Consider the following 27,863-nt stretch of genomic DNA (forward strand, 5'->3'; position numbering starts at 1 on the left):
TGAAAAAAACCACTGTATTCGATTTACAATTCACAAGATTTACAAAAAGGGTTGGGGTGGTCCTGGCAGACCTGCTCCTGGCCCCCCAGACCTGGGCAGGGCCTCCAGGTCAGCCTGTCTGACAGGCTGAGACCAGGACCCCCCGTCTGCTGGGGCCCTTCTGGCCACCTGGGCCTTGACGTCTGACGTCCAGCTTGACCTTTGAGGTGGGGCCTGCAGCACGGAGTCCCCGGAGCGCCGGCACCCCGCCGGGCAAGCCCACGAGGTCATCGAGGCATCGTACCGCTTCTCTGCCTCCATCCGGGCGGGGAGGATGCACAAGGTCCGGGCACTGGGTCCTGGGGGCCGCAGGCACTCAGGCCCCGCCGCTGGAGGCCAAACCCAGGTGTCTGAGGCGGCTGCTGGTGCTCAGGGAGGGGACTGCAGCCTGACTGCCCCCAGCAGCCCAGCGTGGCACCGGGACGTAAGGCACGTTTTTTGAATCACTCAGGAGACACACTGGATGCTGGTTCTTCGAGAGGGAGCTGGTGTTGGCGGCGCCCGGCTCTATTGCTCAGGGAAAGATGCTAACGCGGCTACAAACGCTGGGGGGGTGGTCCCCCGCCACACACACTCGGAAGCCCGGGGCTGCTCCTCTGCCGGAGAGAGGAGGGTGAGTCCTGCCCGCTCGGCCCGCTCCCCCAGGGCTGCCCAGCGCCTGGCACCGCGCATCACACACCTGTGTCCCAGACCGTGATGCTGGAGGTCGGAGGTCAGAGGTCTGTGACCTTGTTCTCAAGCGCAGCCGCGATCTGCTGGAGCCGGAAGGCCAGCTGCATCTTCTGAGCGGCGGGGTCCTCTTCCAGGGCGTTGATGATCTTGGTTGGGGGAGGGGGGTGCGGGAGATGTCAGACCACAGGCCAGGGGAGGGGGCGCCCGAGGAGCGCGGCCGTCCCCGGGGAGGCTGGGCCCCCTACCTCGTCGTAGTACTTCTGCGTGTACTGGTAGAGCTGGTGCAAGGCCACGAGGGTGTTCAGGGAGTCCGTGTGTGCCTGAAGGGCCGGGGCAGGGGCTGCATGACCACGGGGGCCGGAGGCTGTGCCCCAGGGGGTGGGCAGATACGAAGGACCCCCCTCCGACCCCGTCACAACACTCAGACACACAGCGTGCCAGGCACAGACAGCTTCCCATCCATGGGGGCCCCGGGCAAGTGGGGCTGGCTCAGAGCTGTCCCCAGCGCCCCACGTGTCCCTGGCCGGCGCCTCTCTGGGTCCTGTGGGCACAACGTCACCTGCCCCCAGGGCTGTCTCCTGCCTGCCCCACATCCCCGCCTCCGTGGGGCCTTCAGGGTGGGGCAGAGGGCTAATCCCCGGGGGGTGGGGTCACCACCTGTGTCCCCTGTCCCCCCTTACCCGGGAAATCTCTGCCAGGTGTGTGTTCATGTCCTGGTCGCTGACCTGCACCATCTGTCTGATCCCCTTGTAGTAGCTGTGGGGGAGAGAGAGTTACACGGGGTGGGGGTACTGGAAGTGGGGGGCAGTGGTTCCCAGAGGTTGGGCCCTCCTCCTGATCACAGGCACCACCCAGGAGCCCCGCTGGGTGGGCGCCAAGGGTGGGCAGGCGGGGTCTGGCCTGGCGGGCGGGTGTGCGGGACTCACTCCTCCACCATCTTCTTGTAGGTGGAGATCTCCTTGGCGTAGAGGAGCTTGTTGCTGGGAGAGTCCTGTGGGGATTGGAGCCAAGTGACACCCAGGCCAAGACACCCAGACGAAGAAGGGTATGCGGGAGAAGGGTTCCCACAGGGTAGCTGCCCTGCCCGGCCACAGACCTGACGCTGTTTTTGTCGTTTTGTAATTTACAGTAAAACTCACTCTTTCTCGTGGAAGGGGAAGGACGACAGGGTCCCTGACTGCCAGAGGGCCGCTCCCCACAGGGTCTCCCAGCACGCCAGGGACCGGCACCTGCCTTCCTCCTGACCTCCAGCCTCCACGTGCGAACCCACACCTGAACTGACCCCTCACCCCGCCGCAGCCTGCTACCCTGACGCCCCCGGTCCACGCCCCGCCCCCCGGGCGGCCCGCGGCAGCACGCACGCGGCTCAGTTTGTGCTCTGTGCGCGTGCAGGCGTCCATGAAGGTCTGCGCGATGACCGACAGGGAGGCGTCCACCACCTCGTGGACGTGCACGTCGAAGATGAAGTGGGGGTTCTTGAGGATGTTTACCCAGAAGCGGAGCGGTAAACTGAGGCAGAACAACAGGGCGTGAGGAGGAGCGTCAAGGAGCAGGGCGGGCGGGGTGGGGCGCGGCGGACTCCCCACCTGTTGGTCTTCCAGATGTGGATGGTGTCCTCATCCTTAATGTCATGCTTTTCTGCCTGCTCGTCCAGGAAATCGAAGAAGTACTTGACCGCCGGTGGCACCGCGTTCCCGGGCGCCAGCACGCTTTGGAAGAAGTTGTCCACGAACTGCTGCAGCGTGCCCTGTGGGGGGGCGGGGCTCAGCCGGGCGCCGAGGGGCGGGAGGGCCAGGCCTGCCGCCCACACGCCCAGCGAGGCCCACCTTGACGGACAGCAGGCGGGTCAGGTAGATCTCGGTGATGGCCTTGGTACGCTCCTTCTCCTTCACGCTGCCGCGCTTGGACTTGCCTTCGTCCACCTCGTCCGTGGGCCGCACCAGGTGCCACACCCGGTTCTCTTCCTCCAGGAGGGCGTGGCCTGTGGGAGCGGCTGTGAGGGGCGAGGACCAGAGCCCAGGGCCGGGGTCCCAGCACCGGGTGGACCCTGGCTCAGGTCCTCAGGGGCCAGAAGGGGCCAGACAAGGAGAAGGGACTCACGCTCCCCAGGCAGGTCCTGCTGGCTGTCCTCGGGCTGCTGGGAGACCCCCACCTTGGACAGGATGAGAGTGGCTCCGTCCCGGACCTGGGGAACAGGGACGTGAGGGCCTGCTCCACACCCCCCTCCACGGGCCCTCCCCGTGCCCCACTCACGTTGTAGTGCATCAGCGTGTTGACGCGCCTCCACCGGCCCTCCCGCTGAGAGGTCAGGTCCAGGTCTGACAGGATCTGGGCTGTGGACCCCGGACGCCACTCTGCGGGAGGACACAGCCCAGCTCCAGGAACCCCATCCCAGCCCACCGGGCTGGCCTCCCTCTCGCCACCCCCACGCCCCCGGCCGACCCGGCTCCTCGGGGCACAGAGCCAAGCCTCCAGGGACGGGGCTCACCGAGGACCACGCTGTCGGCCTTGGGCCAGCGGGAGCACGGCTGAGTGCGGTACACCTGGTCGATGATCTTCTCCTTGACCTGGGAGATGGTGTCGCAGTTGAGGACCTTGACTGGAACTGCATCGACCCCTTCGTCCTGGACGATCACGCTCACCGTCTGCACAGAACAGAGGACCAGCTGGGGAGGGGCCCTCGCCCTCGCTCGCCCCAAACTGGAAGCAGGCGTGGGCCTCCTCCTGATGGCAGCCTCTCTGGTGGAGGAGAAGGAGCAGAGCGTCCTGAGCCCGACAGTACTCGGGGCCTCACCTTTACCTGCACCGTGGCTCAGCAGGACAGAAAACAGGGAGCTGCTCACGTGCAGCCATCACAACACACACAAGGAATCACGGGAGCACACGCCATGCACCGCCTCCCCGTACACACGGTTACCACCACACGCTCAGTGCGCTGGGCCCCACACACGCCTGCAGCAGCCTGGGAACCCAGGAGGCAGCCGGCCTGGGGTTGTGGCCCTTAGAGCCCCTCTCCAGGAATCCAGGACCCAGACCCCTCCCTGGGCAGGGGTGGGCCCAGCACAGGGGACTGGTGCTAATGTAAATCCGTGAAGGAGGCAAGTGGCATCCAGCTTCTGGTTCTGAGGCTGGCCCGGAACCAGCCCTGGGGGCTCACCAGGGGTGTGTACTCCACATCGTCCCCCAGCAGCCCTGTGTCGTTGAGGGTGTACTTGGCTTTCTTCTGCACAGCATCTACCGGCCCCTTCTCTACCTGATGCTTGATGGCCTTGAAGAGCTTGTACAGCGGCTCCCCTGCACTATCCTGGAACAAAGTAAGGTGGCTGAGCCAGGGGTGGGACTGACCACACCAGGGTGGGAAGCAGACCCATCCAGATGGAGCTGGGCCCCGGGAAGGTGGACACTGGAAGGTTCCAGCACCCCCTGGGACCTCGCCCTGCCCCCACCCCCAGCAGAGCTGGGTGGGACCCACCTTGAGATACTGGTACAGGCAGATAGACATCCAATTAGACAGCATTCTCTCCACCACTGTCTCAGACCTGAAGGTGCAGAAAGGCTTTGTACAAGGGACCCGCTAGTGTCCTGAGGATCAGCTGGCTTCTTTAGGTACCCAGGCCAGGTACGGCAGCCCAGGCTCCATCCACGTCCCGGGTCTCCATCTCCTGCAGTGACCAATCTCCCAGGCCCCTCAGGGAGGGCATTTCATCATCCACCCCATGCGACAGTGCTGACCACACGGAGGAGCAATGCCTCCTTCTGCCCTACTCACTAGCCCTAGCTACACCTGCCGGCCAACCAGGTGCCTGGACAAGCCTGTGCGCCCTGCTGCACCCCCACCCCAGGCCCCAGAGGTGGGCCCCCGCCCTGCCCCACACACCTGCGCAGCATCAGCTTGGGGTTCTTGGCCACCACGTACTGCTCCATGAGCTCTAGGAAGAGCGTGCGCATGATATCTGTGTAGTACTCCAGCTTCCCGTGCAGAGCCACGGTCAGCAGCGACGCAAAGTAGACCTTGGCGCGGGCGGAGAATTCCCGCTGGTTCTCCAGGGTGTGGATGAACTGAAGTGCAGGCCGGTCAGAGCCCCGCCCTTCCAGGGGCCCCGCCCACGCAAGCCCCGCCCCCACCCACAGCCAAAGGCCGCGCTCACATTGATGAGGAAGCACTTGCTGTTGAGCAGATTGGAGAACTGGTAGAGTGCCTGCTCCACCACCTGCCGCCGAGACTCGGGGATGTCTAGCTTGCCCGTGATCATCACGTCCTTGTCGCCGTCCTTGGAGGGCAGGAAGAAGACGCGGTCGGTATAGGTCTTGTAGTCCAACACGGGGATGCCTGCCTCGTGCACGTCGTTGGTCTGGTCCTCCATCTCAATCATCAGGTCTGCAAAGGGGTCGGGGTAAGGCACGCATGGCCGTCGCTGGCCGCCCACCCTCCTCTGACAGCCCCCCCGAGCCCCCCTCTCCCAGACCCTGCCCCGAGCCCTCCTCTCCTGGGACCCGCCCCTGAGCTCCCCTCTCCCAGGACCGCCCCCCAGCCCTCCTCTCCTGGGACCTGCCCCCCACCCCGAGACTCCCTCTCCCAGAACCTGGCCCCCGAGCTCACCTTTCCCATGACCTGCCCCCTGAGACCCCCCTCTGCCGGGACCCGCCTACCCGTGAACTCCTTTTTGCAGCGGTCCCGCACACTTTCCTCCAGGCCCTCCAGCTGGGACTTGATCTTCTCATACTCCCGCTCTGCCTGCTGGCTCTTCCTCCTGGAGGCACAGGGAAGCTCCTGGGACCCGGCCTGGGTGGTGCCAGCTGGTGGGTGTGGCCGAGGGGTGGAGGCCGGCTCACCAGTAGCAGTAGACAGACACAGCGATGACAGCCACCATGGGCCCGATGACCAGCGGCAGGATGAGGCTAAGAGGCACGTCGCTCGCGCGCGTGTCGTACTCTACTCGGCCCAGCACCCACTCCCGTGAGCCAAACTTCACCTGCGTGGGGAGAGACTCAGCAAAGACCAGGGGGCCCGCACCAAAGACACCCCCGCACGCCCCCCAGCCCGCGCCACCCCACACGCACAATGAACTCTGGCAGGTTGTGGGCCGTGTCTCGCTTCTGCCTCCGCTTGGGAGGGGGCTGCACCTCTGGGGGCTCACAGTACAGATCGGTCTCCGTCAGCGTCTTCATGATGCAGCGCTCAGCACCCACAAAGGCTTCGGCCTCGTGAATGGTCATAGCCTTGTTCAGATTGGTGCCCTGGGGTGGGGGGTTGTCACAGTGACCAGGAGGGCATCAGGGAGGCCCCGAACAGCTCAGGCCAGGCCTTGGGCTGCTCCCTGCCCGCACCGCTCAGGACCTGCCCCCGGGGCTGCGCTGGTCCTCACCCGCGCGTGAATGAGCTTGTTGACTTGCTTCTTGACACCCCCGGTGAAGTTCTCGAAGGTGGGGTCCGCGACGTACTCAAAGGCACCAGCCTCCGTCCTAAGCAGGGCCTGGTGTCCGTCCATCCGGATGAGCGCGGTGAGGTTGTAGGCCTCAGGCTCCTCAGGGACGGCCGGGGACAGGAATACGACCTTGGAGTCATTGTAGAACACGTACTCCGTGCCCACGACCTGAGGACCAAGGCGGGACCTTTAGGCCACCTGGCACAGGGGGCCTCCAGCCCTGGCTTGTACCGATAGCGGGCACCAGGACTGACCGTCACAGAATGCAGCGGTCCGGTCTCCCGCCGCCGCCTCCAGGACTGCAAGGGCTCAGCTATGACGACCATGGCGAACCTCTGGATCAGGCTGAAACCCTGTCCTGTGACGTTGATGCTCCGGCCACCGCTGGGGGACAGGGAGGAGACAGAGTGGGCACACCGGGCAAGGCGAGTGCCCTGCAGGGCTACGTCCCTGACCCCACCCACCACCATCTGGGATACACTTGCAGGTCAGTGTGAGCACAGACCTGCTGCAAGGCGGAAGGTGTGCCCAGAGCACGCGACTGAGCACTGCCCTCCTGCACTGTGAGAGGGCAGGGAGGCTGTCCACTTGGGGGTCTAGGGGGGAAGGGACCTGGGGGGACAGTGGGGAGTTTGGGAGGCCCTCTCTTGTCACCCAGACCAGCATCTGCCAATCCTCACGAGGGTGGAGGGCAGAGAGCGTCTGGGAAACAGCCGAACAGGGTGGGTGTGGGGGGCACCTGCTACCAAGGGGCCCCCGTCACACCTGACAAAGCTCCGCAGTGGCTCAAAGGCCCGCAGTACTGGATTCTCACGGTAGGTGAAGGTGATACCAGGGTTGGGCACTTCAGAGCCCCCATAGTAAATCTTCAGGGCCAGCTCTCCCGGAACCGCCTGGGGGCCAGTGACACACTGAAGCTGGGCCCCGAACTGTGTCCTGAGGGTATGAGAGCCAGTCAGCGTCAGCCCCACCCGGGGACCACCCCAGCCCCAGGTCAGTGGGACCACTACCCCCTCCAGGATGGACACAGGGTCATGGCCGGAGGGCCCTCACCCTGTCCCCAGGACCAGGGGAGACCAGTATTTGGCGACCTGTGGGTGACACCCACACGTTACAAGGGACGTCATTGAGGGTCACTCTCACGTCTTCCTCAGAGCCTGTGTCCAGGTGGGTGCCATTGATGGTCAGCGTGGTGCCGCCCGCCTGTGGCCCCTGCTTGGGCTCCACACTGTGGGGCTGGGGCTGCTGGAAGAGGGGCAGGGCATCTGGCTCAGGGCTGGGTGGGGACGCAGGCCCTCCGCCCAGCTCGGGCCTCCCCTGGGCCATAGCCGCCTTCAGGAGGCCCCCAGACCCTGCCCACATCTGTGCTGACCTGCCAGGCACTTACCTGGTAGGTGAACTGGGCGTGGGGAGGTGAATGGCCAAGCTTTCCATTGATGTCCACCTCGACGCCGCCTGTACAGGGCTCCTCTGCAGCCTCGATGGTGCACACAATCCTGCGTGGGTGGCAGGCAGGTGGGCACACTCTGTGGGTGTGCAACGCCTGGGCACCCACGCACACCTGGACCACGTCTCCCCTCTCCATGGCCCCCAGTCCCCTGGCCCCCTAGGACAGGGCCTAGCCCAGCCCTGGGAGTCCAGGTCACGGGCTGCCCACTCACCGGGTGGACACGGAGTACCGTTCTGGCTCAAAGGCACAGTTTTGGCCAGCCACAGTGACCCTCTTCACGTCGTCCGCTCTGACCCCCAGGTTTGACCCAAGGATGGTGACGCGGATGCCTCCACCCAGCGGGCCGGTCTCAGGCTGGATCTGAAATTGGCAGAGCCTGGCTGTCCCAGGGGTCCCGGGGTGGCAGAGCCGGAGCTCTCCTGTGGGTGAGGGGCTGGGGGGCTCACCCTGGTGACGACGGGCGGCGGGCACTCGGAGGTGGCATTGCTGCACAGGGCCTCGTACACACAGCGGCTCCGCCCGCTGCACCACACGCAGCGGTAGGCGGGGTCAGCGGCCAGGCACAGGCTACAGTCGCTGCGGCCGAAGGAGCAGTTGTAGAGGGTCACTGCAGAGAGAGAAGCCGGCCGTCAGCAGGGCCGTCCTGCTTCCCGCGCCCGCCCGCCCGCCCGCCCGCCCAGCTGCCTGCCCGCCGGCCCACCTTGCAGCCGGCTGTCAACATTCTTGCCGGCGGACTTGACGTACAGGTGCAGGGGTAGCGTCTCGTTGGCGTCGTGGGTCAGCTGGGGGCACACGGGCACGCTGCACCCCCGGCTCCCACAAGGTCCCCGACGGCCACGACCACGTGTCCCCACACAGCGGAGGGCGATTCCCATTCCAGGGAGCCGGGGGGCACAGGGACGCCCCGAGGCTGTGCCTGCCTGCCGCCTGCTTCCTCAGCAGACTGGTGTGGTGGGCCTGCCCCCCGCACCCCTCAAGCTTGTTGCTGTTCAGTTGCACAGTCGTGTCCAACTCTGTGCAACCCCGTGGGGGTCAGCACGCCAGGCCTCCCTGTCCTTCACTGCCTCCCGGAGCCCGCTCAGACCCGAGTCCATTCAGTCGGTGATGCCATCAAGCCGAGGAGGGAATTGGCCGCCTCCATGGGGTCCACCAACCCGGCCCACCCACCCAGGGAGGCGTACCTTCGGAGTCCGAAAGGAGAAGGTTCCTGGCTCCTGCGTGCTGACCAACGCCTCAAACTTGAGCAGGTCACTGCCCACAAGCAGTGGGGAGCCCTGCCAGACGGGCCAGTCAGGACACCCCGGCTGGGCCACCCCACCCCACCCTGCCCTGGGCCCCAGAGCCCGCCGCGCCACACAGCTCCCAGGCCGCTGGGGCGTCCCCGCCCAAGGAACACTTTGCCACAGCTCGGTCCCCTTATGGGCCCACCTACTGCTCCCTCCTGAGCAACACTCGCTGCCAGGCTCCTAAACCCTGAACGCTCGCGGCCCATCCAAACGCCACCGATCCTCCCAGATCTCTCTGCCTCCCCCACACGCTGGGCCTTGAGCGCTAAGAGGAGATGGTTTCCTGTCTGCAGGGGGCGGGCCCGGAGTAAGCCCCACCCCCAGGCCCAGGCCCTGCAGCACCCCCACCTGCACCGTGTCCAGGTTCTTGCCCTGGAAGGTCACGTCCGTCTCGTGATTCACGGGGATGACCAGCGGGCTGGGGTTCAGGAACTGGGGGCAGTCGTCCTCCTGGGGAGGGGGAGTGGTCAGGATCTGCCAGGCCACGGCTGAGCAGCTGGGCCCCCAGCGGCCCGGGCCCTCACCATGTGGGCGCCGACGACGCCGTCCTCGGGGCCGGGCGAGGCCTGCTGACACGCGTGCTCAAGCAGCGCCCACTGGCAGGTCCAGCGATTGCTGGAGCAGGAGATGCACCTGGAAGAGGGGGTGGTGAGGGGCCTGGGGGCCGCAGCGGGGGCCAGGGGTGGGCGGGGGAGCCACTCACGGCAGGTTCTCCTGCAGGCTCATGGCCTCCCGGCAGTCATAGAAGGGATACTGGTGGGAGGTCAGGAAGACGTTGCCGCGTTTGAAGTGGAGCCGGATGGTCACGGCCACATGATCTGCGGAGGGATGGCGTTGGGTGGGGCTGCGGGCAAGGCTGGCCCGTGGGGGATGGGGAGGCAGGAACCGGGCCTCCTGTGGTCCCAAGCCAGCCTTGCGTCAGTCTCCCACAGGACACCAAGTGCAGAGACCCTGGCTGGAACCAGCCCGAGGGCTCAGCCAGGCCTCCGTCAGATCCTGGCTCCGGTGTTGCGCTGCCTGGCCCCCGCCCTGAAACGCTGGCCACCTTTCTGTCCCTGTGGGCGTCAAGAGCCGTGATTCCCTGGCATCTAGGGCAGAGTGCTTTCTAGGTCCTGGCCACGTCACTGCACAGGCCCTGCCTTCACCGGTGAGCCTCTTCCACCGCCCCACGTGCTCAGGGGACAGGCTCGGCGCCGGGCCTGGCCTCCAGGGACAGCCTCACCGGTCTAAGCTGGCTGGGGCGGGGGATGGGGGCGGGGCAGGTGCCCAGCACACCCTGCTCGCACGCCGCCTGGCCAGGTGCCCAGCACACCCTGCTCGCACGCCGCCTGGGCAGGGTATGGCCCTGGGGTCTCGGAGGGCACCCGGGGCCAGGCTTGGCAGGCGGCAGCAGTTGCCTCACCCTGGCCAGGCGGCGTGCGGGGGAGGCTGCTCCTGCTCGGCGAGTTGCAGACCACAGCGCCCTCCTGCAGGCGTGCGGGGTGAGGCGGCGATCCTCCGAAGAGGCACAGCAGCGTGTCGTCGTCACGCAAGGCCGGGAGGGGGCTGACCGTCAGCTGCACCTGGGGAAGGGCCGTGCCGCTCGCACCAGGTCTCTTCTGCCCCAACCTGGCGAGTGGGCCTCCTCCCAGCCCGGCCCCACCCGGGGCACCTGTCCCCTGGTTTGCTCTATGGCCGCCCTCCTGAATGTGGACCCCTGCTCCCTGGAAAGCTCTCTAGAACCCAACTCCACTTCCCCTAAATGGGACCCCATTTAGGGTTGGGTCACTCCTGGGACAGGGCCTGGGTCTGTCCTGGATTCTCAGGGTACCCCAGGTCAAAGGGGACCACACAAAGGATGGAGTCCCTGTGCCCAGGCCCAGCACCACAGCCAGGAGCACGGCCCTGTGTGGGCCCCCGGCCATCCCCACTCACCTCTCCCTGGGCCTGGCGGCTCATGTTCTGTGGGTGGGCCCCGGTGACAGCCACGCAGGACTCGTTGCGACTCCACAGCCAGTGGCCGCTCTCATCTGCCCGGGGGCACTCCGCCTTCCTGGTGCAGCTGCGAGGGCGGGGGGCAGTCTTAGACTGGTGCCCATCAGCCCCCGGGCTGGGGCAGGGCTGCACCCCCAGATTCTGGGCGGGGCCGAGACCCTGGGCACTCACCGGCCCTCGACGACACACCAGCCGCAGTAGGGGTCCTGTGAGCTCTGGCAGTGAGCGCAGCTGGAGAAGCTGGCACACTCCTGCACGAGAAGCCGGAACACCTGAGGGCACCAGGGCGGCGAGCATGACTATGGCCTCCAGCCAGAGAGGACCCCCCCCAGACACCGACGCCTGGGACCATCAGCTCAACCCCACCTTTACCCGCTAAGCCTTAGGAGCCTCAACACCAATGCAAGGCTGAGCAGGGACGGCTCCGGGCAGCCCAGGAGGCTAGACCTCGCCCGGGATCAGCTGGCACCAGGTTCCAAGAAGCCAAGGAGCCCTTGGTTATGGCACCTCCCTGGTGCCTATTGCATCAGCCCCTAAGAGGCTATGGGACTTGGCCCATCTGAGCTCATAGGAGTGGCCCCTCAGCCCAGCTTGCCCTTGGGGAAGGCTTACTTGGAGCACTGATTCTCCGGTCAGATGGACCAGACAGACACAGAATAGACAGAAACAGTTTCAAAGGCGGGAAAGGTGCTCAGAGACATGGTCAGGGCCCGAGAGGAGAGCCGGCCCCTGCCACGCCGCTCGGCCCCTCTCCAGGGCCCCATGGGCCCACCTTGTCCTGGGTCATGGCGTACAGGCTGGCCAGGTCTGCGGCCAGCACCAGGTCTCTCTTGATTCTCTTGTTGATCTCCACGAGGATGGCGCCGTACTCCGTGGAGCTGCCATCCGGGGCGAAGTACACCTGCGGGCACGGGGGCAGGCGCGCAGTGAGGGCGGGGCCGTCTTGTGCACTGAGGACCCCGCCGGGAGCCACCCTGCCCCAGCCCTGGGCCTCACCTTGAGGACCCGGCCATCCGAGGTGCCCAGAAAGGCGATGGTGTGGCCGTTCTCGGTGGTCACGGTCACGGCCGTCAGGTTCAGGCCGCCACGGTGCAGCACGGCCTTGACCGAGAGGCCGTCGTGGCTGCCCAGCGGGTAGGGCAAGTGCTCCGAGCCACACAGGAAACTCTTGCTGGCACCCTGCAGACCACGGCGTCAACGCCTGCCCGAGGCCTCTCTCCCGCGATGGCCCCCAGCACTCAGGGCCGCACACATGCCCCAGAACCAGCCCGGCCACACAAGGGCCCCTGGGTGCTCACTGCTCCAAGCCCCCACCCCCGGTGCACCCAACACCTGGGAGAAGAGGCACCCATGTGGGTGTCCACGCTGACCTGCCCGTGGAAACCCCACACACCCGTGCAGACGTACACAGCCCTCACAACAGGGCGGCATGTGGACACATGTCAAGCAGGGCCACGCACAGACCCCCCCGCATGTGGCCCAAGCCCCTGTGAGGACGCTGAGGCCACGTACCGACACGTGGCCACCACACTGGATGTCGCCGTGGAAGGGCTTGTAGAACGTGTCGCGGGCCACCTCACGTGCGCCCGTGTAGCAGGCGTCGCGGTTGGCCTCCATCCTGCGGTGGACCTCGTCCAGTGGGAACAGGCAGAGGCCGGTCCGAGGCCCCCTACCGCCCCGGCCGTCTGTGCTGAAGACGGCGTACAGCACCCCGCCGGAGCCCGGCCGGTCCAGCGAGGCTGCCAGGCAGGTGCCGAAGGCGGGGGCCTGGGCATCGCCGGGGTCCAGGCAGCTCAGGTCCACCTCCAGGTAGGAGTAGTAGAAGGGGTCCTGTTTGCACATGCGTGCCAGCAGCGTGCGGTTCCGGGCCGGGTGTTTGTCCTGCTGGTTGAAGACAAAGAAGACATAGGGGCCGTCCTCAAAGGCGGCCACGAACTGCTGCGTGTTGGAGGACATGTAGCCGGCCTTGTAGGTGGCGTGGTCCGTGTAGGCCTCGAAGGCCTCCCGGCCCTCGGTCCGGTCCAGCAGGCGGGTGCTCACGATGACCCCGTTGTCGTGTGGCCCGTTGCCCTTGCCCACGAACAGCAGGCGCTCACCGCCGGGGTCTGCGGCGCTCACCAGGCCCACGGTGGCCACGCTCTCGTCGTTGCTGGCCACAAAGGACTTCTCGCCGCTGCCGTCTTCGTAGAAGAGGCGCGTGGAGATGTTGCCCAGGGCGCGCAGGGCGCAGATGCCCTTGAAGAGGCTGCCGCACTCCACCAGGCGGCTCCGGGGAGGGTCCAGCAGCAGCAGCTGGTTGACGTTGTCGGTCAGCACGGCCTCGTGGCACTGGCTCACCTCGATGGGAGGCGTGCACTTCTTGTTGTCCAGGGCCGGGCCCGTGGCCGCCCGCTGCTCCAGCTGCAGGTCGGCACTCAGCTGGTAGAGCATGTTCACCGCGCCCACGTACACCATGCCCGACGCCTCGTCCACCACCAGGTGGTTTAGCTCCGTCTCGCTGCGGAAGGAGTCTAGCTTGCGGGGCCGCAGACTCGCGCTCGTGCCCGCCAGGCCCAAGAGGGCCAGGGCCCAGAGCTGCAGCGCCATTGCCCCTGCCCCCTGCGGGAAGAGAGGAGGGTCAGGGCTGCGCCAGCCTGGAGGGCCCACCCACCCTGCTCCTGACGCCCAGCCCAAGGCCCACTCCCTTCCCCGCCTTCCCGCCCCTCTGGCCAGACACACCCACTCTCAACTCCAAGGAGACCGTCTCCCAAGCCTCCTCAAGAGGACCACCCTGTGACCTAACCTCTGACGGGCCAGGCTACCAGCGCTGCAGCTCCAGGCCTGGGTGTGGCCGGCCGCCCCCAGGACTGTGCCCTGGCCTTCGCCCCCAGGTTCCCAGAGCACCTTCAGGCCCACCTTGAGGCAACAGAGCACCTCCTGCAGAAAGTGTCCCAGGCACTCACGTCCCATGACCCCACAGTGCGGGTGATCTGAGAGGCACCAGACACCACCCCCAGACCACGCTCCCCACAACACAAGACCTGAGCTGACAGGCTCCGGACGTGCAAACCGGGGGTCACACACCTGTTCTGCGCCTGACTCTCAGCACACTGTGTGATCTGACCATAAACAGAGGAGCTGCGGGGACTGCAGCCCGGCCTGCCTCCCTGACCCCCACCCCACCCCCCCACCCCCCAGGGCCACAGCAGTCCAGCTGCCCTGCTGGGGAGACCCTCATGTCTCTGAGAGGGGGACCCCAGAGTCTGAGAGCAGTGCTCTCAGAGCACTGAGAGCGTGTGGGCAGCAGCAGTCCACGTCGGTGTGCAGGGATCTACTTGAGCACACGCCCCTGTGTGGGTATGCAGGCCCATTCCCATGTCCGTGCGCATGAGGGCTGAGCTCAGGGTTGCCAACACGCAGGCCTCTCCCGGTTTGGGGTGGCCCAGCATCTCCCCACCTTGGGGACCCTGATTACAATCTTGAGAGTCTCTGCCACCACCCCCTCAGGCTGCCCTCTCCCAACCTGTGTCCCAGCCCTCATCCCTGTACCCCTGACATCTGCCCTGAGGGTGTCCGTGCCTGGCAAGGCGTTTAGGGCAGCCCTGTCCGTGACCACAGGGCCAAGTGCAGACTGGCCCGGATGGCAGAGGTAAGGAGGGGCCCTGGCCTCCCAGACTGCCCACACCGGCCGCTGCGGCCACCTTCAACAACCACCTCCCTGGACACACTCTTATTCACTCAAGAAACGACTACTTTGGTCCTCTCCTCCAACACCCTTCCTGCTCACACCTCCTCCAGGAGGGAGAAAGCTGTCTGCTCCGTGGCCAGGGAGAGGTCTCTCTGGGGCACTGGCTTTGGGCAAAGCTGTGTTGACTGGAAAAGTCTGGCTTCCTCTCATGGACCTGTGACTATTACACAGAAGTAAGCGGACTTCCTTCTTTCCCTGAGCCACTAGGAACTCCCACCCCCCAGGCTGTGGCTGCTTTCCCCGCCCCCCGCCCAGCATCCCTGGGCCACTAGGAAGCCCCCCGGCCAGGCTGTGGCTGGTCTCCATCCCTTTGTTCCCATCTCCACTACGTCCCGCGAGTCCCGCGAGCCCCTGGAGGAGGCGTAGCCAAGAACCAGGTGACAAAGCCTCCTCAGCCCAGAGCCACCGGGGGGCGCCAGTGGGTCCCGGCCAGGGAGGGGGCAGCTCGGCGGGACAGCGGTCCCCCGCGCAGGACGCCCTGCTCTGAAGCGCTCCCGCCTGGGCCTCCTGACAAGCTGCTGGGAGAGGAGCCACCCACAGGCCGGCCGGCCGGTGTCCAGCAGGGGAGATGGCAGGGACCTGGGAAGGGGGCGGAGGTGGCCCGAGAGGAGGAGGAGGGCGGGGCAGCCAGGGTGACCGGGCCGCGCGGAGAGGCTGGGGAGGACAGGGAAGATTCCGGAGGCCCGCCAGGGGCAGGGGCCCCACCAGCGCACAGTCGGCTCTGGCTCGGCGGGCCGGGGAGCCCGCGCGGGGGACAGGACGCCCCGGAGGCCCCCAGGCGTGGGGCTGGGCCACCCGCCAGTCCAGGACTGCGCGAGGCCCGACGCTCGGGAGCCTGCGGTGCTGCCCCCCAGACCCGGGGGAGGGCGGCCAGGGTGGAGGCCCCGCCCCGCCGCCCCTCCCCCGCCGCCCATTGCCCCGGCCGCCCCGCCCCGCTGGCCGGCCAGTCGCGGAGCAAAGTCCGCTCGGCGGCGCTGCGCGGGCGGCGGGGCGTCCGGGGCCTCTGCTGGCGCGCCTCTCCCCCGCCCGGCCCCGCTCACCCGCGTCCCCGCGTTGCCGCCGCCGCGACCCCGGCCCAGCTCGGCTCTGGCTCCGGCTGCGGCTCCGGCCAAGGCCGGCCGCGGAATGAATGGAATGTTCCCCGAGCCCAGGGAGGGAGCGAGCGGGCGGGCGGGGGCGGGGGCGGGCCGGCCGGCGGGGGCGGAGCTGCGGCCGGAGCCGGAGCCGCCCCTGGGAGCAGGGCCCCCGGTCTCCGACGGATCCGTGTCCAGGCCCCTCTGCCCATCGGCAGACGCGCGGAGGACTTGAACCCAGAACCGACCGATCGGGCACAACGCCCACTCCCCCATAGGCTCCTCTCCCTCGGTCCCAGGAGATGGGAGGGTCAGAGAGCCTAAACCGAATGCTCTTGTCGTCCTCTGATTAGTGCCCACTTGACTGAGCCCCTGGGGCCGGGGCCCTGGGCCTGCTACACCAGACGTGCTGGGTGAAGGCACTGTGTGCCCTCACCCAGGGGACCAGATCCTGCTGCTGACTCCCAGGGGCCCAGACGTTGGGCTGTTCCCTGCCCCACCCCACCCCCAGGAGGCTGGGGCCAGACCTGGGCTCCCTGCCACCCGCAGGAGCCCTCTTGGGCAGTGGGCAGAGTGAGCCCCTCTCACAAGCCCAGGTTGTACAGTGTCACAGGAAGGGCTAGGACTCCAGGCGGCAGTTCCCTCCACTTCCTGGACAAACAAAAGCCTCAGGTGACCTGCCTGGCCAGGCCCAGGAGCAAAGGGTGACCCACCTGACCAGGAACCACGCTCAGGCCGCCGCACGGGAGGCGCCAGGCCCAGCCGGCAAAGCTCCCTGCAGCTGGTGTTCCTGGAACGGGCGCTTCCTGTTTTGAAGGCAGTCCGGGACCCCTGCTTGCTCACCGGGGCAGCGGGGATTTCCTCAGGGGCACCAGACGCCTCTTCCTGGCCGAAATCCGGAGGTGCACTTCCAAGAAGTCCACAGCTCCAGCCTGCTGCCAGCCCGGAAGCCGTCTGGACATGTGCCCCCCGCTCCAGGCCCGATTCCCAGAAGGCAGCGCTGCAGTCAGTGCCCAGTGGCACTTCTGGCTCCCTGCAGAGCCCACCCTCCCACGCGGTCCTGCCAGCGGCCCTCACATCAGGGCACCTGGTTTTGGGCAGACGTGCCTGCTGGGCCTGGCCAGACAAGACCTGTGGGGACACCTCGCTCTGTCACTGTGTGGCTGTGGCCCCCACTACCTTCCCCAGCTTGCGCTAGCCCACACTCACCCAGGCTTCAGTGATCCGGCTCAGTCTCTGCTCCAGGCCAACATTGAGGTTCTCTAAAAAGCAAAGGAGAGACGGTGGTCTCACGACAAGCTTGGCCCCTGCCTCCACATCTGGGGTGCGAGGAGCAGCCCGTGGGGCCCCAGCTGGCCTCTGCCATCCTGGCGGACTCTCAGTCTCTCCTGCCTCCTCCATCCCACCTTCAGCCCCGCCCAGACACTGGCCTCCCAGCCCCAAGCCCAGCACCCCCGTGCACACAGGTCCACTTGGTGTGTATGCCTGCATGCCCCTCCAGCCTCTGCTCAAAAAGGCAGAGAAAGGAATTCCCTGGCTGTCTAGTGGTTAGGGCTCTGCACTTTCATTGACGAGGGGCTGGGTTCAGTCCTCTGTTGGGGGAACTAAGATCCTGCAAGGTACATACATTACTTTGATTAAAACTAAAATTGTTTTCTGAAAAAACACAACTCTGCAATTCTCCTTACTAGACGTGTGATCTTGCACAAGTTACTTAACTTCTCTGAGCCTCCTTTCCCTATCTGTGAAAGCCCAGTGGTTTGTAAGAACTAAAGGATGTGGGCCTGAAAAGCCTGTCACATTGTAGCACTCAACAAGCTGCGATTGTATCCTCTCCTCCTGGATAAACACGCCTGCGTACCCGCAGGGAGGATCTGGTCAAGGATACTTCTCAGCACGGAAATATGCAACCGGAGGACCCTGAGAACCCAAGGTGCTGGTGAAGATGGGTGGTCCGTGTGGACCCGGACAGAGCCCAGACCTGTTGAGGACAGCTGTGGTGCAGAATTCCAGGCCTCTCCACCCACGGGGGTTGATACAGACACATGAGTTTAATTGAGAAGTTCTAGAAGAGGACATCCAAACTGAAAGTCCTGGTGAAGCCTTGAGGCAGGGAGGAAGGAGCTGAGACAATAAAGCAGCTTCATGTTCCACTTTTTGAAAACGTTTTTGCAAGATTATATTGAGTATGCACATGCTACTGGTCTACTGAATCCCGCCCCACCGTGGCCACTGACCACTGGCTCCCTGTCTGGCTCGCCAGCAGCATGCCCCCGGGCACCTCATTCCTGTGCCAGACAGCCCCCAAATGTGGCGACCAACACTGTGAGGAGGGCCCAGGGCTGGAAAGACCCCCAGCAGGTCTGAGGGAGACCAGGAGGGGCAAGGCCTGCGGGTGGGGGGCGCCATACCTACACACGCGGGGCAGGAAATCCCGCTGGCGTCCTCAGCCCCCAGCAAGCAGGGAAGGGTTAACCAGAAACAGGAGCTCAAGGCTCCAGGTGTGGGGGTGAAGGTGCCTAGGCAGCCTTTGTGAAAAGGGCAAAGGCCACTCCACAGGCAAAGTCAAGGCCAAGCCAAAGGGCGTCCGGACGGTGGAGCCTAAGAGAGGGCCGGGCCGGGCCTGGCCTCGGGGCTGCGGGGTCCACAGCCCTGGGGCCGGAGCATGCAGGCCTGCCCCTAAAGGGACAGGCCTCCGTGTGCCCCGTGCCTGCTCCCTCTGCCTGGCCTGGCCGAGTCCCCAGCCCCAGCCCTCCACCTGCCCAGGACCTGGGGAGGGGGTGCTGCATGTGTGCTGGAGGCTAGGCCAAGGGAGGCTAGCCTCTTCCAAGGGACCCGCTGCTCCTAAGCCCACACACCCAGCCACAGCCTCACCTGAGGGACCTGCACCAAGGGACCCCCTCGCGAGGGACCCCCTCGCAGACTCTGCTGGAGGCGGTCCTCAGATCTCTCCTCCCGACAGCAGGCGCCCGCAGCCCACATTTCCTTCAGAAGGACCTGGACACCTCCCTTTCGCTCGGCCCCCAGCTGCCCCATCATGTCCACCCTGCCTCCAACTGACAGCTCCACTCATTCCTGCCATCTCAGATGAAGGCCCCTCTGCTGAACGCCCACAGGTCCGAGGCCCTGGGTGACCCCCGCCACAAGCACACACACCCAATGCCGCTGCCGAGTCCCTTTCGACCCAGGGTTATATGGGCTATGGACAAAGTTACCCTGTGACTCAGTTTCCCTGTGAGGCGCACAGGGGTAATGACAGTGCCAACCCGAGTGTGAGGCTGGGAGGTGTAAGTGAATCTGTGCCTGGAGGAGGGACTCAGGGTGACATCATGATGCCAGTGTGCCTCTGCTTTTGCCGTCCCCCTGGAAAACGCCTACCCACTCCCCCAGAAGCCGGAGACAGCAAGCCTGACCCAGCCCTGCAGGACCGTCTCTCACCCACCATGGCCCACGGTCTCATGATGGGCCGTGATGATGGGCCGGTGAGCGCCCCTTGGTCTCAGCCCTGTGATCCAGGATGGGCGTGACACATGGCAGAGGAGGCTGGGCGTGCACGTGCCCCCAGGGCTGGTCCCCAAGCCCCCCGCACTCAGCGGGTGTTCCCCAGCCTGAGCACCGGAGGGGACAAGGCCTCTCCTCACACACCCACCGCCCGGGGAGCAGAGGAGCCGCGCCCAGCGGGCCCCCCGAGGCTCCCTCCTTCGATTCCTTTCTCCTAAGCAGCAGCCTCACCCCCTGCTCCCCCGCCAGGAAAAGGCAAACAGGAGATGCCCACTGGGCAGGGCAGGGATCCAACCCCAGGCTAGGGCCCCTTGCAGCCCTGGCCCCCAGGAGGAGGGCCCTGGGGCGCAGACTGGCCCTTCCTGTCACTATCTTCAAGCAAAACTGACGCAGCGACGTCTCAGCGCTGAGGTTGCAACGCAAAGCAGCCAGATCTGCGGCGGTGGGGGGGGGGGGGGGGGGGGGGGGGGAGGGGCGGTGGCGGGCGGGGCGGGGCGGGGCGGGGATGGGGGCTGGCCCTTGGCAGCCAGTGGGCTCGGGCAGGGGACCCAGGCTCGGCCGACACGGAGAGGGGCCGTTCAGACAGAGATTCAGGCCCAGGTGGGAACACTCCGAAATGGTGGGGGCGGGGGGCAGCCTTAGCACCGCGCGGCGGGCACTCGGGACCCCCAGGACCGAGGGGGTGGAGGAATCAACCCCCTGGCGGAGAGCTCTGGGCCGTGAGTCACTCCCCCGACCCTAGGCCGGGAGGTAGCTAGGGCAGCGGTCCGGCCCGGAGCGCCGCCCCTCCCCCGCCGGGCAGCTGGCGGCGGGAGACCCGCCTGCGCTCCGCTCCTGCGACGAAAATGCAAATCTGCAATTAGCCCGGAGCGCGAAACAAATCAGAGGAAACAAAACCGGCGCTACGCCGGCAAATCGGAGCCTCCGCTGTTTTCAAAACAAGAGCGGGGAGTGGGCGCGCTAGGGAGGGTAGTGTCGCGGCACCCGGGCCAGGGAGAGAGGAGTCCCGGCGGGCCCGCCGCGCGCCCCGGGGCCCGGGTCAGAGTTCAGTCGGGGAGGCGGGGCGCGGCCCCGATGGGGAGGGGCTGCCCGGCCTCGCAACCCCAGGCGGCCCGGAGCCCGCGCGGCGCCCGCGGACCACCCCTCCCGAGGCCCCGCCTGCACCCCGCGCCCCCGGGGCCGCGCTTGGGCCTCTGACTGGGTTCCCCGGGGCCCCTGGGCGCGCGGTCGCGGGGAGACTGACCTCCAGTCGCGATGACGGTGGCGGCGGCCACGTGGTCCCAGGGACCGGTCCCCAGGGAGCCTGGCGGGAGTCAGGCTGTCTTCCGCCGGCTCCAGGCCCAGGCCCCCGCGCTCCGTGGTCCTCCAGTTACCCACTGCGGCCCCAGTGCCGCCTGCGTGACACCCCACCCCACCCCAACCAGACTCACCGGGCAAAGGCCGAGCGATGGGCAGACACCTCCGAGCGGGGGCGGGCCGGGGCGGGCCGGGACCTGGCTGACGTCTAGCTGGAGCCTTGCGTCAGCGCCGGGAAAGCCTCCCGAGGGACCCTCCCAGGTGTAGGGTGTCACCTCCCCCTCCCCACCCGCCCGGCTCCCAGCCGCTCCTCTCCTCCCAGCTGGGGCTGAGGGAGACTGGGCAGCCTCCCCTGCAGCTGGGGCTCTGGGGCCCAGCAGGAAAGTTACCCCTGCCCTGTGGCCAGAGATCAAAGGCCCAAGACCCAAAGCCAAGGTGAGGAGGTGCAGAGAAGCCCCAGGGCTCTCCCTGCTGCCTGCCTAGGGGGTCTCCTGGCCCGCTCCCCTCGACCCTGTGGGCCTTCCCCACTCCAGCTACCTCAGAGCACCCCTCCGCCTTCATCTGAGGTCACCCTCACTGGGGTCTTGTGTCCCGCCCTGACCTTCAGGCACCTCTGCAGCTCCCTGGGCCTTTGCAGCTCCCCGGGCTGATCCCATGCTGTTGGCCACGGGCCCCAGTCACTGCCTCACCCAGCGACCGACCGCCTGACCCTGACCCTGTGGAGAGAAGGCTTAGGGGAACATCGTTTCAGTGAATTGTTATTCAAGAATACAAGCCGGGCCCTGCCAGCAGCCCACAGCCTCCTGGGCCTTCCAGGCCCTCGGGGCAGAAGGTGGGGTTTAGTGGGGCCTGGCGCCCACGGGCTCCACTGTGCTGCTCGGCCTGCCCTCCTGAGTGCCAGCCGCCCGTGCCCCACCTGGACTCGGTTGGGCCCTGATTCCCCCTCAGGCTTGCCCACATCCCTCGTCTGCAGAACCGCGCCCCCCGGAACACCTTGCAGCTTAATGCCTCTGTCAGTTTCCCTGTGCTCAAGGGGACCCCCAGATGGGCCCGCCGACCTGCCCCATCTGCTCATCCCGAAGCCCCCAAATGCTTGCTGTGTGCTGGGGACATGGGGACAAGCCTTCCCGCCCCAGGGTCAGGAGGCCCCGCGGTGCTCCCAGCAGCTGGCCGGCCCTGGCCCACAGTGGCCTCAGGCCACACCTGGTGCACAGATGCGTGGCGCTGGCACTCGGGTGAGGGTAGACACCCCCAGAGACCCCCTGCCTGTGGGCAGCCGGTCAGGGCCGGGCTGAGAGGGACAGGAAGACACACTGAGGCATAAGAGGCACAGTGTGGGCTGGGCTAGCTGGTGGAGGGAGGGCACTGCAGGGCCTCTGCGCGCAGAGTCAGGGAGGCCCAGCCGCCCCGGCTCCCGAGGGGCTCCTACATGAGGCGCTGCACCCCCGTCCCCCCAGCAAGCAGGGAGGCTGGAGCCGTGCAGAGGGCGCGGGGCCCGCCGCGGCAGGCATGGCCACTGGCTCTGATGTCTGATGCCCAGCCCTTTCCAGGCTGGCCCCCGCAGCTGGTGGGGTGCTGCTGGCCGGGCTGCCTGAGGCTCACGGCGGCTGCAGCTGGCCCAGGCCCAGGCCCGGCCTGGGGCCCCTTCCCAGGCCCTGCGCAGGGGCGGGAGCAAGGCTTGGGGCGGATGGGTGAGGGCCCAGTGAGCAAGGAGCAGGCAAGGCCTGTAATCTGCCTGTCAGTCTGTCAGCGCCGTGGCGGCCGCCCCAACCCCGCCTCCTACATCACAGCCGAACCCCACAATTAGCCTGGGGCACTGCGCCAGGCCGGCGTGCCAGCCACCCCACACACACCCGTGAGCACACTCGAGCAGGCGCACATCTGGGATGCCTCGGGGGTCCCTGCCTCGGGGGTCCTGCCCCTCCGCCCACGGTGTTTGCGGGACGAAGAGCCCCAGACCCGACCATTTGGGCTGGGGGCGTCTCAGGCAGCCCCAGCTCAGCGTTGGCCCAGGGCACCCAGAAGGGCAGAGAGGCCTGGAGTGGACCCCGGGCACCCTGCGTGGGAAGGGGGGGCTGGGCCCTCCGCGCTGGCTGCAGGGGCCGCAGGGGCGGGGCCTCATAGGGCTGGGAGGATCTGGAGTCCAGCTGTGGCAGGGTAGTGGGTGGGCTCAGGGTCAGGCTCTGGGAGGGCAGAGGCACCGGGAGTTTCCAGCAAGGAAACGCCCCAGCTCAGGCTGAGGCTGGGTGCTGAGGGGGGACTCTGCAGGTGCCAGGGGGCAGTGGGGCGGCCAGGACTTGGGGGGACACCCGGCCTCCCTGTGATGGCACGCCCTGGAAGTGGCCCCCAGCCCCTGGGGCCAGGCCCCGCACCCACCCCAGCTCAGGGCTGGCTCGGTTCAGCCCAGAGCTGCCTGCCACCCACGGGCCAGGGCCGAGGGTCTCTGCAGGAAGCATTGCCAGTCTCCTCCTCTGGCTCCTCCTTGGCCTCCTGTCTCTCATCCTGACCTCCCTCCCTGGGTCCTGAGATGGCCACGGTGGCCCCCAGATCCGGCCTGATGCCAGGACAGGGGAGATCTAGCCCCTCACGTCCCCTGGCCAGCCTGGGGAAAGACTCGAAGGCTGAGAAGGGAGCTGGGGGCCATGCAGGGGCCTCACTGCAACCACCTGCCCTCGCCCAGGGAGGCTTGGAGACTGCTTCTCCCACCGTGGGGTGTGCGCAGAGCAGTGGCCACCTTCCTGGGGCGGGCACTGGCCTCCCACAGCAGTGTCCTGGGCCCGGCCCTTCTGCAAAGCAAGCCCGGCTCTGAAAAAGCCTGGGGAGGGGTGGGGGCAGGACCCCACACTCAGGCCTGGAGCCCGCAGCGCTTAGTGGTCTGGGAACTCACCCTCGGGGCCCGGCCAGCCCCTCCCAGCGCCCCCATCTCACCGCTCCTCCTCCAGGACGGTCCCTCAGGCCCCAGCTATCAGGGCTGCTCCGGGGCGCCTCTGGCACCCAAGGACCCAGGCTGCACGTCTGGCTGAGACCGCAGACCTCTGGAGCCCTCTCAGCCTTCAGTGGCCAGCTTGGGACTGGGCAGGGGGCCTGGAGGGAGCTGAAGGGGCCCCACGGCCAAGCCCCCATCAGGGCCCATGCCCTGCGAGGCAGCAGCCTGGCCCAGACCCGGGCAGAAGGCCGGTGGCCGGAACTGTTCCTGCCTTGGGGGCAGAGGCCCCTGCCCAGACGCTGTGTTGACACAGGTGGCCCTCTGCAGAGCTGACATCAAACCTCTTTCCTCTTTCTTCCTCTTCCTGAGCAGGGGCTTCAGATGGCCCCGCATCAGGCACAGAGATCTGAGCTCAGCGCGGTGCCCCTCCTCCCGCACCCCCAGGGGAACCGCTGGCCACCTGCGCCGAGCAGCCGTGTCTCCACACCCAGAAGAATCAAGTCCAGGGCAGGGCTGATGCCAGCACAAGGGTCAGAACCTGGGTGACACCCAAAGGCCTCACTCGCTACCCGCGTGCCCAGGCCCGGACTCATCTGGCACCAGGATGCGCCCCGTTTTAGAGGTCTTGTGATCTCAGGGGCTGAGGACGTGGGCCCCAGGCCGAGCCCTCTCCCAGGTGCCCCGCCTCACCCCAGGACAGCACCTCCTCTGCCCAGTGCGGCCAGCCCACAGGGTGGAGAGTTGCCAGTGATGGGGGAGCCGGTCTCTGAGTGAGGCCCCACGGAGCTGCAGAGGGGCGCCAGAGAGGCCCAGAGGGCAGGAAACAGGACCCCAGTGCCAGGGGAGGGGGGCAGCCCTGGGCTCCTCCCCGGGACCAGAGGGGCAGACCTGCAGGTATGCCCACGGTCACTCTGGGCTCCACCTGAGGGTCTGGGTCCAGCTACTGTCATGGGCGTGTGAACACCAAGGAAGCAAATCGAGTCAGGACGCACTGGGGTCGGCACTGCAGGCAGGACACAGGCCCTGCCCCGCCCTTCACACGAGCAGCTGTGCCCTGGTCTGGCTGGGGGGCCCAGGAGAGGGCAGGGCTCCTGCCTGGTCAGCTGAGGGACCGAGGTCCTCAAAGCCTCAGGGACAGAGGGAAGCAGAAACCCACGTGAGGATATGAAACCAGGGAAGGGAAAAACCACGAAGGGGCCACATGCGGCAGAGGGAGAAGAGGGAAACGGAGTGCCCCCCCCAGCCCTCCGCAGCCCGGTGTCCCCCACCAATTACGGGTCACCAGCAGCCCAGTCCGTCCTATAATTCGAGACCAAAGACATTTAAAGGCCCCAAACGCAAATAGCCATTAGCCTCAGGGGGAGGGACTCATCCAACCCCCACAAGAACTAGAGACTGGCCCCTGTGAAACTGCACCCACCTCGGCGAGCGGGGTCGAGGCTGGAAGACCAGCCCGGTTCGGCTTTCGACAGGTCTGATCGCTCCTCTCCTCCCCTGACTGCTTCCCACACCCTTGTCTAGAGCAAGTTCTGGACACAAGAGGGTCTCAGCAGAGAGGAAAACCCTATCCCCCCACCCAGGAAGCCAAGGCAGGAGGCTGTGCCTGTTGCTGCAGCAAAAAGGCCTGAGACCTGACGTGAGTGAGGACTTCCTGATCACAGGACAGCCCCGGAACAGAGTGCCTGGCATCGCAGCGTGGATCTGCCCGGACCAGACCAGGGGCCACGTGGGGAGGCGCCGAAGCCACAGCCGGTCCCACGCCCAGCATCCCCAGGCACCACCAGCTCGGCCCCCGCAATGTGAGACCAAGGCAGGGAAGAGAGCACCACGCTCTGGGAATGGCCCAGGTCCCGGGACAGCTCACGGCCTGTAACCAAGCTGTCCCGGGGGCAGAGGGGCATATGCCATACGGAACCGCCCCAGGCTGCCGCCACCACCCCCCTCCCCAGCCTTCCAATCCAATCTCTTCTGCTCCACTCGCCTGGGCTGCGGCCAGGCCCCTGGGCTGCAGCCCTCCAGCCCAGCTGCTCACTCTGCCTCCCAGTGCAGACTCTCCAGGGGCCGCTGGGGGTGCGGCTGCAGGCAAGCCCGCTGGGACCCCGCAGGCCACGTGACGGGTAGCAGCCCAGACAGCTCCTGGCGGGGCTCCTCCCGTGGGGGACCCCTCACAGGTGGGACAGACTGACAGGTGGGGAAGTGGAGGCAGGGGCCGGGCGCTCGGAGGGGCTTCAGGCAAGGGTGCCTCTGTCAGTGGGCCAATCAGGAGGCGGGAGAATGGTCAGAGATTCGGCCCCGGGGAACCCCAGCGCCTCACCCACTCCAGGCAGCCCAGGTCACACCCCTGCCTGCCCCGCCACCCCGGGACACACTGCACGACCGCCAGGTGTGAGTAACAAGCCCAAGGTGTGTCCCTGAACCCAGCGCGGGAGGCAGCCTCACAGGGCCTGGGGCCATGGTGCTGAGCCCTCCAGAGGTGAAGGGGGGTCTCCTGGCGGGGTGGCTGCCCTGGGGCCGAGACCAGAGGTCCGCGATCTCTCCTGGCCCACGGCCTCCCCCAGAGAACTCGGGCGCACCCCAGGCTGGCTCGGCGGGCCTGCTGGGGCGTTCTCCAGGCCCGGGTGACGCAGCCCCTCCCACCCCGCCCCCGACCGGCCGAGCAGCCGCGGAAGGTGCTGGAGCTGCCCGGACTTGCCTGTCCCTCCCTCCTGGGGCTCTCAACCCACGGCCCCGGAAGTGGATCTCTCTCCCACGGCTGCAGCCTCCCCCTTGGGTGGCTGGACACGGCTGGATAATCCAAAATAATTCCTTCTTGGCAGGCGGCCGGCGGGGGAGGGGGGACTTGAATTCCAAACCCTTGTTTTTCTCTGCAACTTCACTCCTCTCTTGGGGCAAGGAGCCCTGGGCCAGACCTCAAGCCTCCCCCCACAGTCGGACGAAGGTGGGCCACCAATAGGTGTGCTGGGAAGAGGTGACAAGCTCAGATGTGCTGAAAGCACCTGCTTGTTTTCAGTCTTCTCCAGGAATTCCTGAAAGCTGACACGCCACAAAACGTACTTAACGGCTTGGCCAGGCTGATGCTGACCGTGCCCTCCGAGGGACCCTCGCCTCAGAACAGAGGACAGACAGTCCCTGCCCCAGCTGTCCAACTCTGGGGCTCCCCGCTCTATGCCAGGGTGATGTCCAGATATGGGGTCGGGCTGAGCCCCCACCTCTGGGAGCCTTGTTCTCCCGTCTCCACTGGGCCCAGCCTGGACGTGTGGGGGGACGCAGAGGGTGAGGTTAAGCATGAAAGGGGTTCCCTAGGGCAGGCTCAGGCCCAGAGGGCCCTCCAAGCTTCAGAACGTTCCACTGGCTTTGAGGTCGAGCTTCACCCCCAGTCCTGACCCCCCACCACAGCCCCAGAGCCCATCGAGACCCCTTCCTTTCTCCAAGTTGGCTGGGAAGAGGAGCCTAGTGACGTGGCAGGAAGCTCTGAAGCCCTTGAGCCCAAGGACCCTCCTCAAATCTTACAAGAAACCTGAGCACAGAATGGTGGGAAAGGCCCATCTAGGAGGGCTTCCCGCAGGCGGAGGCACACAGAGGGGCAGGGTCCGGGCAGAGTACAGAGACTTTCTGGGTCCCAGAGTGTCCACCCAAACATCAGACAACACCGGAACCGCGGGAGCCGGCGGCGCAGTGAAGCAGCCGGGCCGCCAGGACTCGCCCGGTGCCAGGCCGTCCTCCTCCCAACACGGAACCTGCACCCGCCTTCCACCCAGGCAGGTGCAGGCAGGGGCGCCCAGGGGTGGCCTGGCTCATTCCCTCCTCACCAGGCCCGGGGGTGTGGGAGCCGCTAAGGTCTGACCGCGGGCCCAGCCCCTCGGGAGAGCTCCGGCTCAGCCACCCCGGAACGAGACTGGGTGGGCGCGGGCCTGGGACTCTTGCACGGTTAGGGCCGACCTCCGCCCTGTGCACGGATCTCGGTGGCCAGAGGGCTGGGGGCAGGAGCACGGAGGGTCGGGAACCACAGCGGCTCCGGAGGGGCGCGGCGCCCCACTTGCGACCCTCGGCCCGGCCACCACCGGCGCCGCGGGCCTCGCCCACCGCCTGGAAGAGCGCGAGGCGGGAGGGGCCCTGCCCCGGCTGCCCGGACGGAACGACAGCGGCCGAGGCCCGGGTCGCCCTCCGCGGGGCGGCAGCCTCCCGGGTCCCCGCGTCCCGAGCGCCGCATGCCAGGGCCAAGCGGCGCTGACGATGAAGCCCGCCCCCGGCCCGGCCGTCCGCGAGAGCGGGGCCCCGTCCCGGTACCTGCTCGTTTGCTGCGGAGGCTCGATGGCGCCCGGGCCGCGATCGGCGCAGCGCTGTGGCCCGCGCGGCTGCCATGGAGACGGGCCTTTGTGTGGCCGAGGAGGGGCCGGAGCGCGCGGGAGCAGCGGCCCCGCCCCCGGCGGGGGAGGGGGATGGGAGGGAGGGGGAGGGGAGGGCTCGCCAGGCGGGGGAAGGGGAGGGGGCGG

At 67.0% G+C, this 27,863-nt stretch overlaps 1 protein-coding gene across 5 annotated transcripts; it reads right to left on the reverse strand.

Moving 5' to 3' along the window:
• PLXNB2 (plexin B2) lies at nt 1-27,769 on the reverse strand. 5 transcript variants are annotated; one of them, XM_070790651.1, is made up of 38 exons: nt 27,658-27,769; nt 16,857-16,909; nt 12,360-13,445; nt 11,844-12,026; nt 11,620-11,748; nt 11,019-11,119; nt 10,788-10,914; nt 10,276-10,435; nt 9,577-9,691; nt 9,398-9,506; nt 9,222-9,323; nt 8,769-8,861; nt 8,288-8,369; nt 8,034-8,194; nt 7,799-7,947; nt 7,525-7,633; nt 7,246-7,382; nt 6,903-7,073; nt 6,392-6,521; nt 6,078-6,305; nt 5,773-5,949; nt 5,545-5,684; nt 5,362-5,462; nt 4,860-5,089; nt 4,589-4,770; nt 4,184-4,250; nt 3,869-4,015; nt 3,200-3,356; nt 2,965-3,065; nt 2,812-2,896; nt 2,538-2,692; nt 2,298-2,458; nt 2,073-2,220; nt 1,638-1,702; nt 1,392-1,467; nt 957-1,031; nt 719-857; nt 1-635 (listed from the first exon to the last, which is right to left on the reverse strand). In XM_070790651.1, exons 3-37 carry the CDS (start codon nt 13,431-13,433, stop codon nt 753-755), a joined length of 5,532 nt encoding a protein of 1,843 aa, XP_070646752.1. In that variant the 5' UTR covers nt 13,434-13,445; nt 16,857-16,909; nt 27,658-27,769; the 3' UTR covers nt 1-635; nt 719-752. The 5 variants fall into 5 exon arrangements, with proteins under 5 accessions (XP_070646752.1, XP_070646754.1, XP_070646753.1 ...); XM_070790653.1 differs by lacking the exon at nt 27,658-27,769 and adding an exon at nt 20,579-20,597; XM_070790652.1 differs by lacking the exon at nt 27,658-27,769 and adding an exon at nt 20,392-20,546.
• Between the last annotated feature and the right edge of the window lie 94 nt (nt 27,770-27,863).

The sequence above is a fragment of the Bos indicus genome, chromosome 5 (assembly GCF_029378745.1).
Source record: "Bos indicus isolate NIAB-ARS_2022 breed Sahiwal x Tharparkar chromosome 5, NIAB-ARS_B.indTharparkar_mat_pri_1.0, whole genome shotgun sequence".
Lineage (NCBI taxonomy): Eukaryota > Metazoa > Chordata > Mammalia > Artiodactyla > Bovidae > Bos > Bos indicus.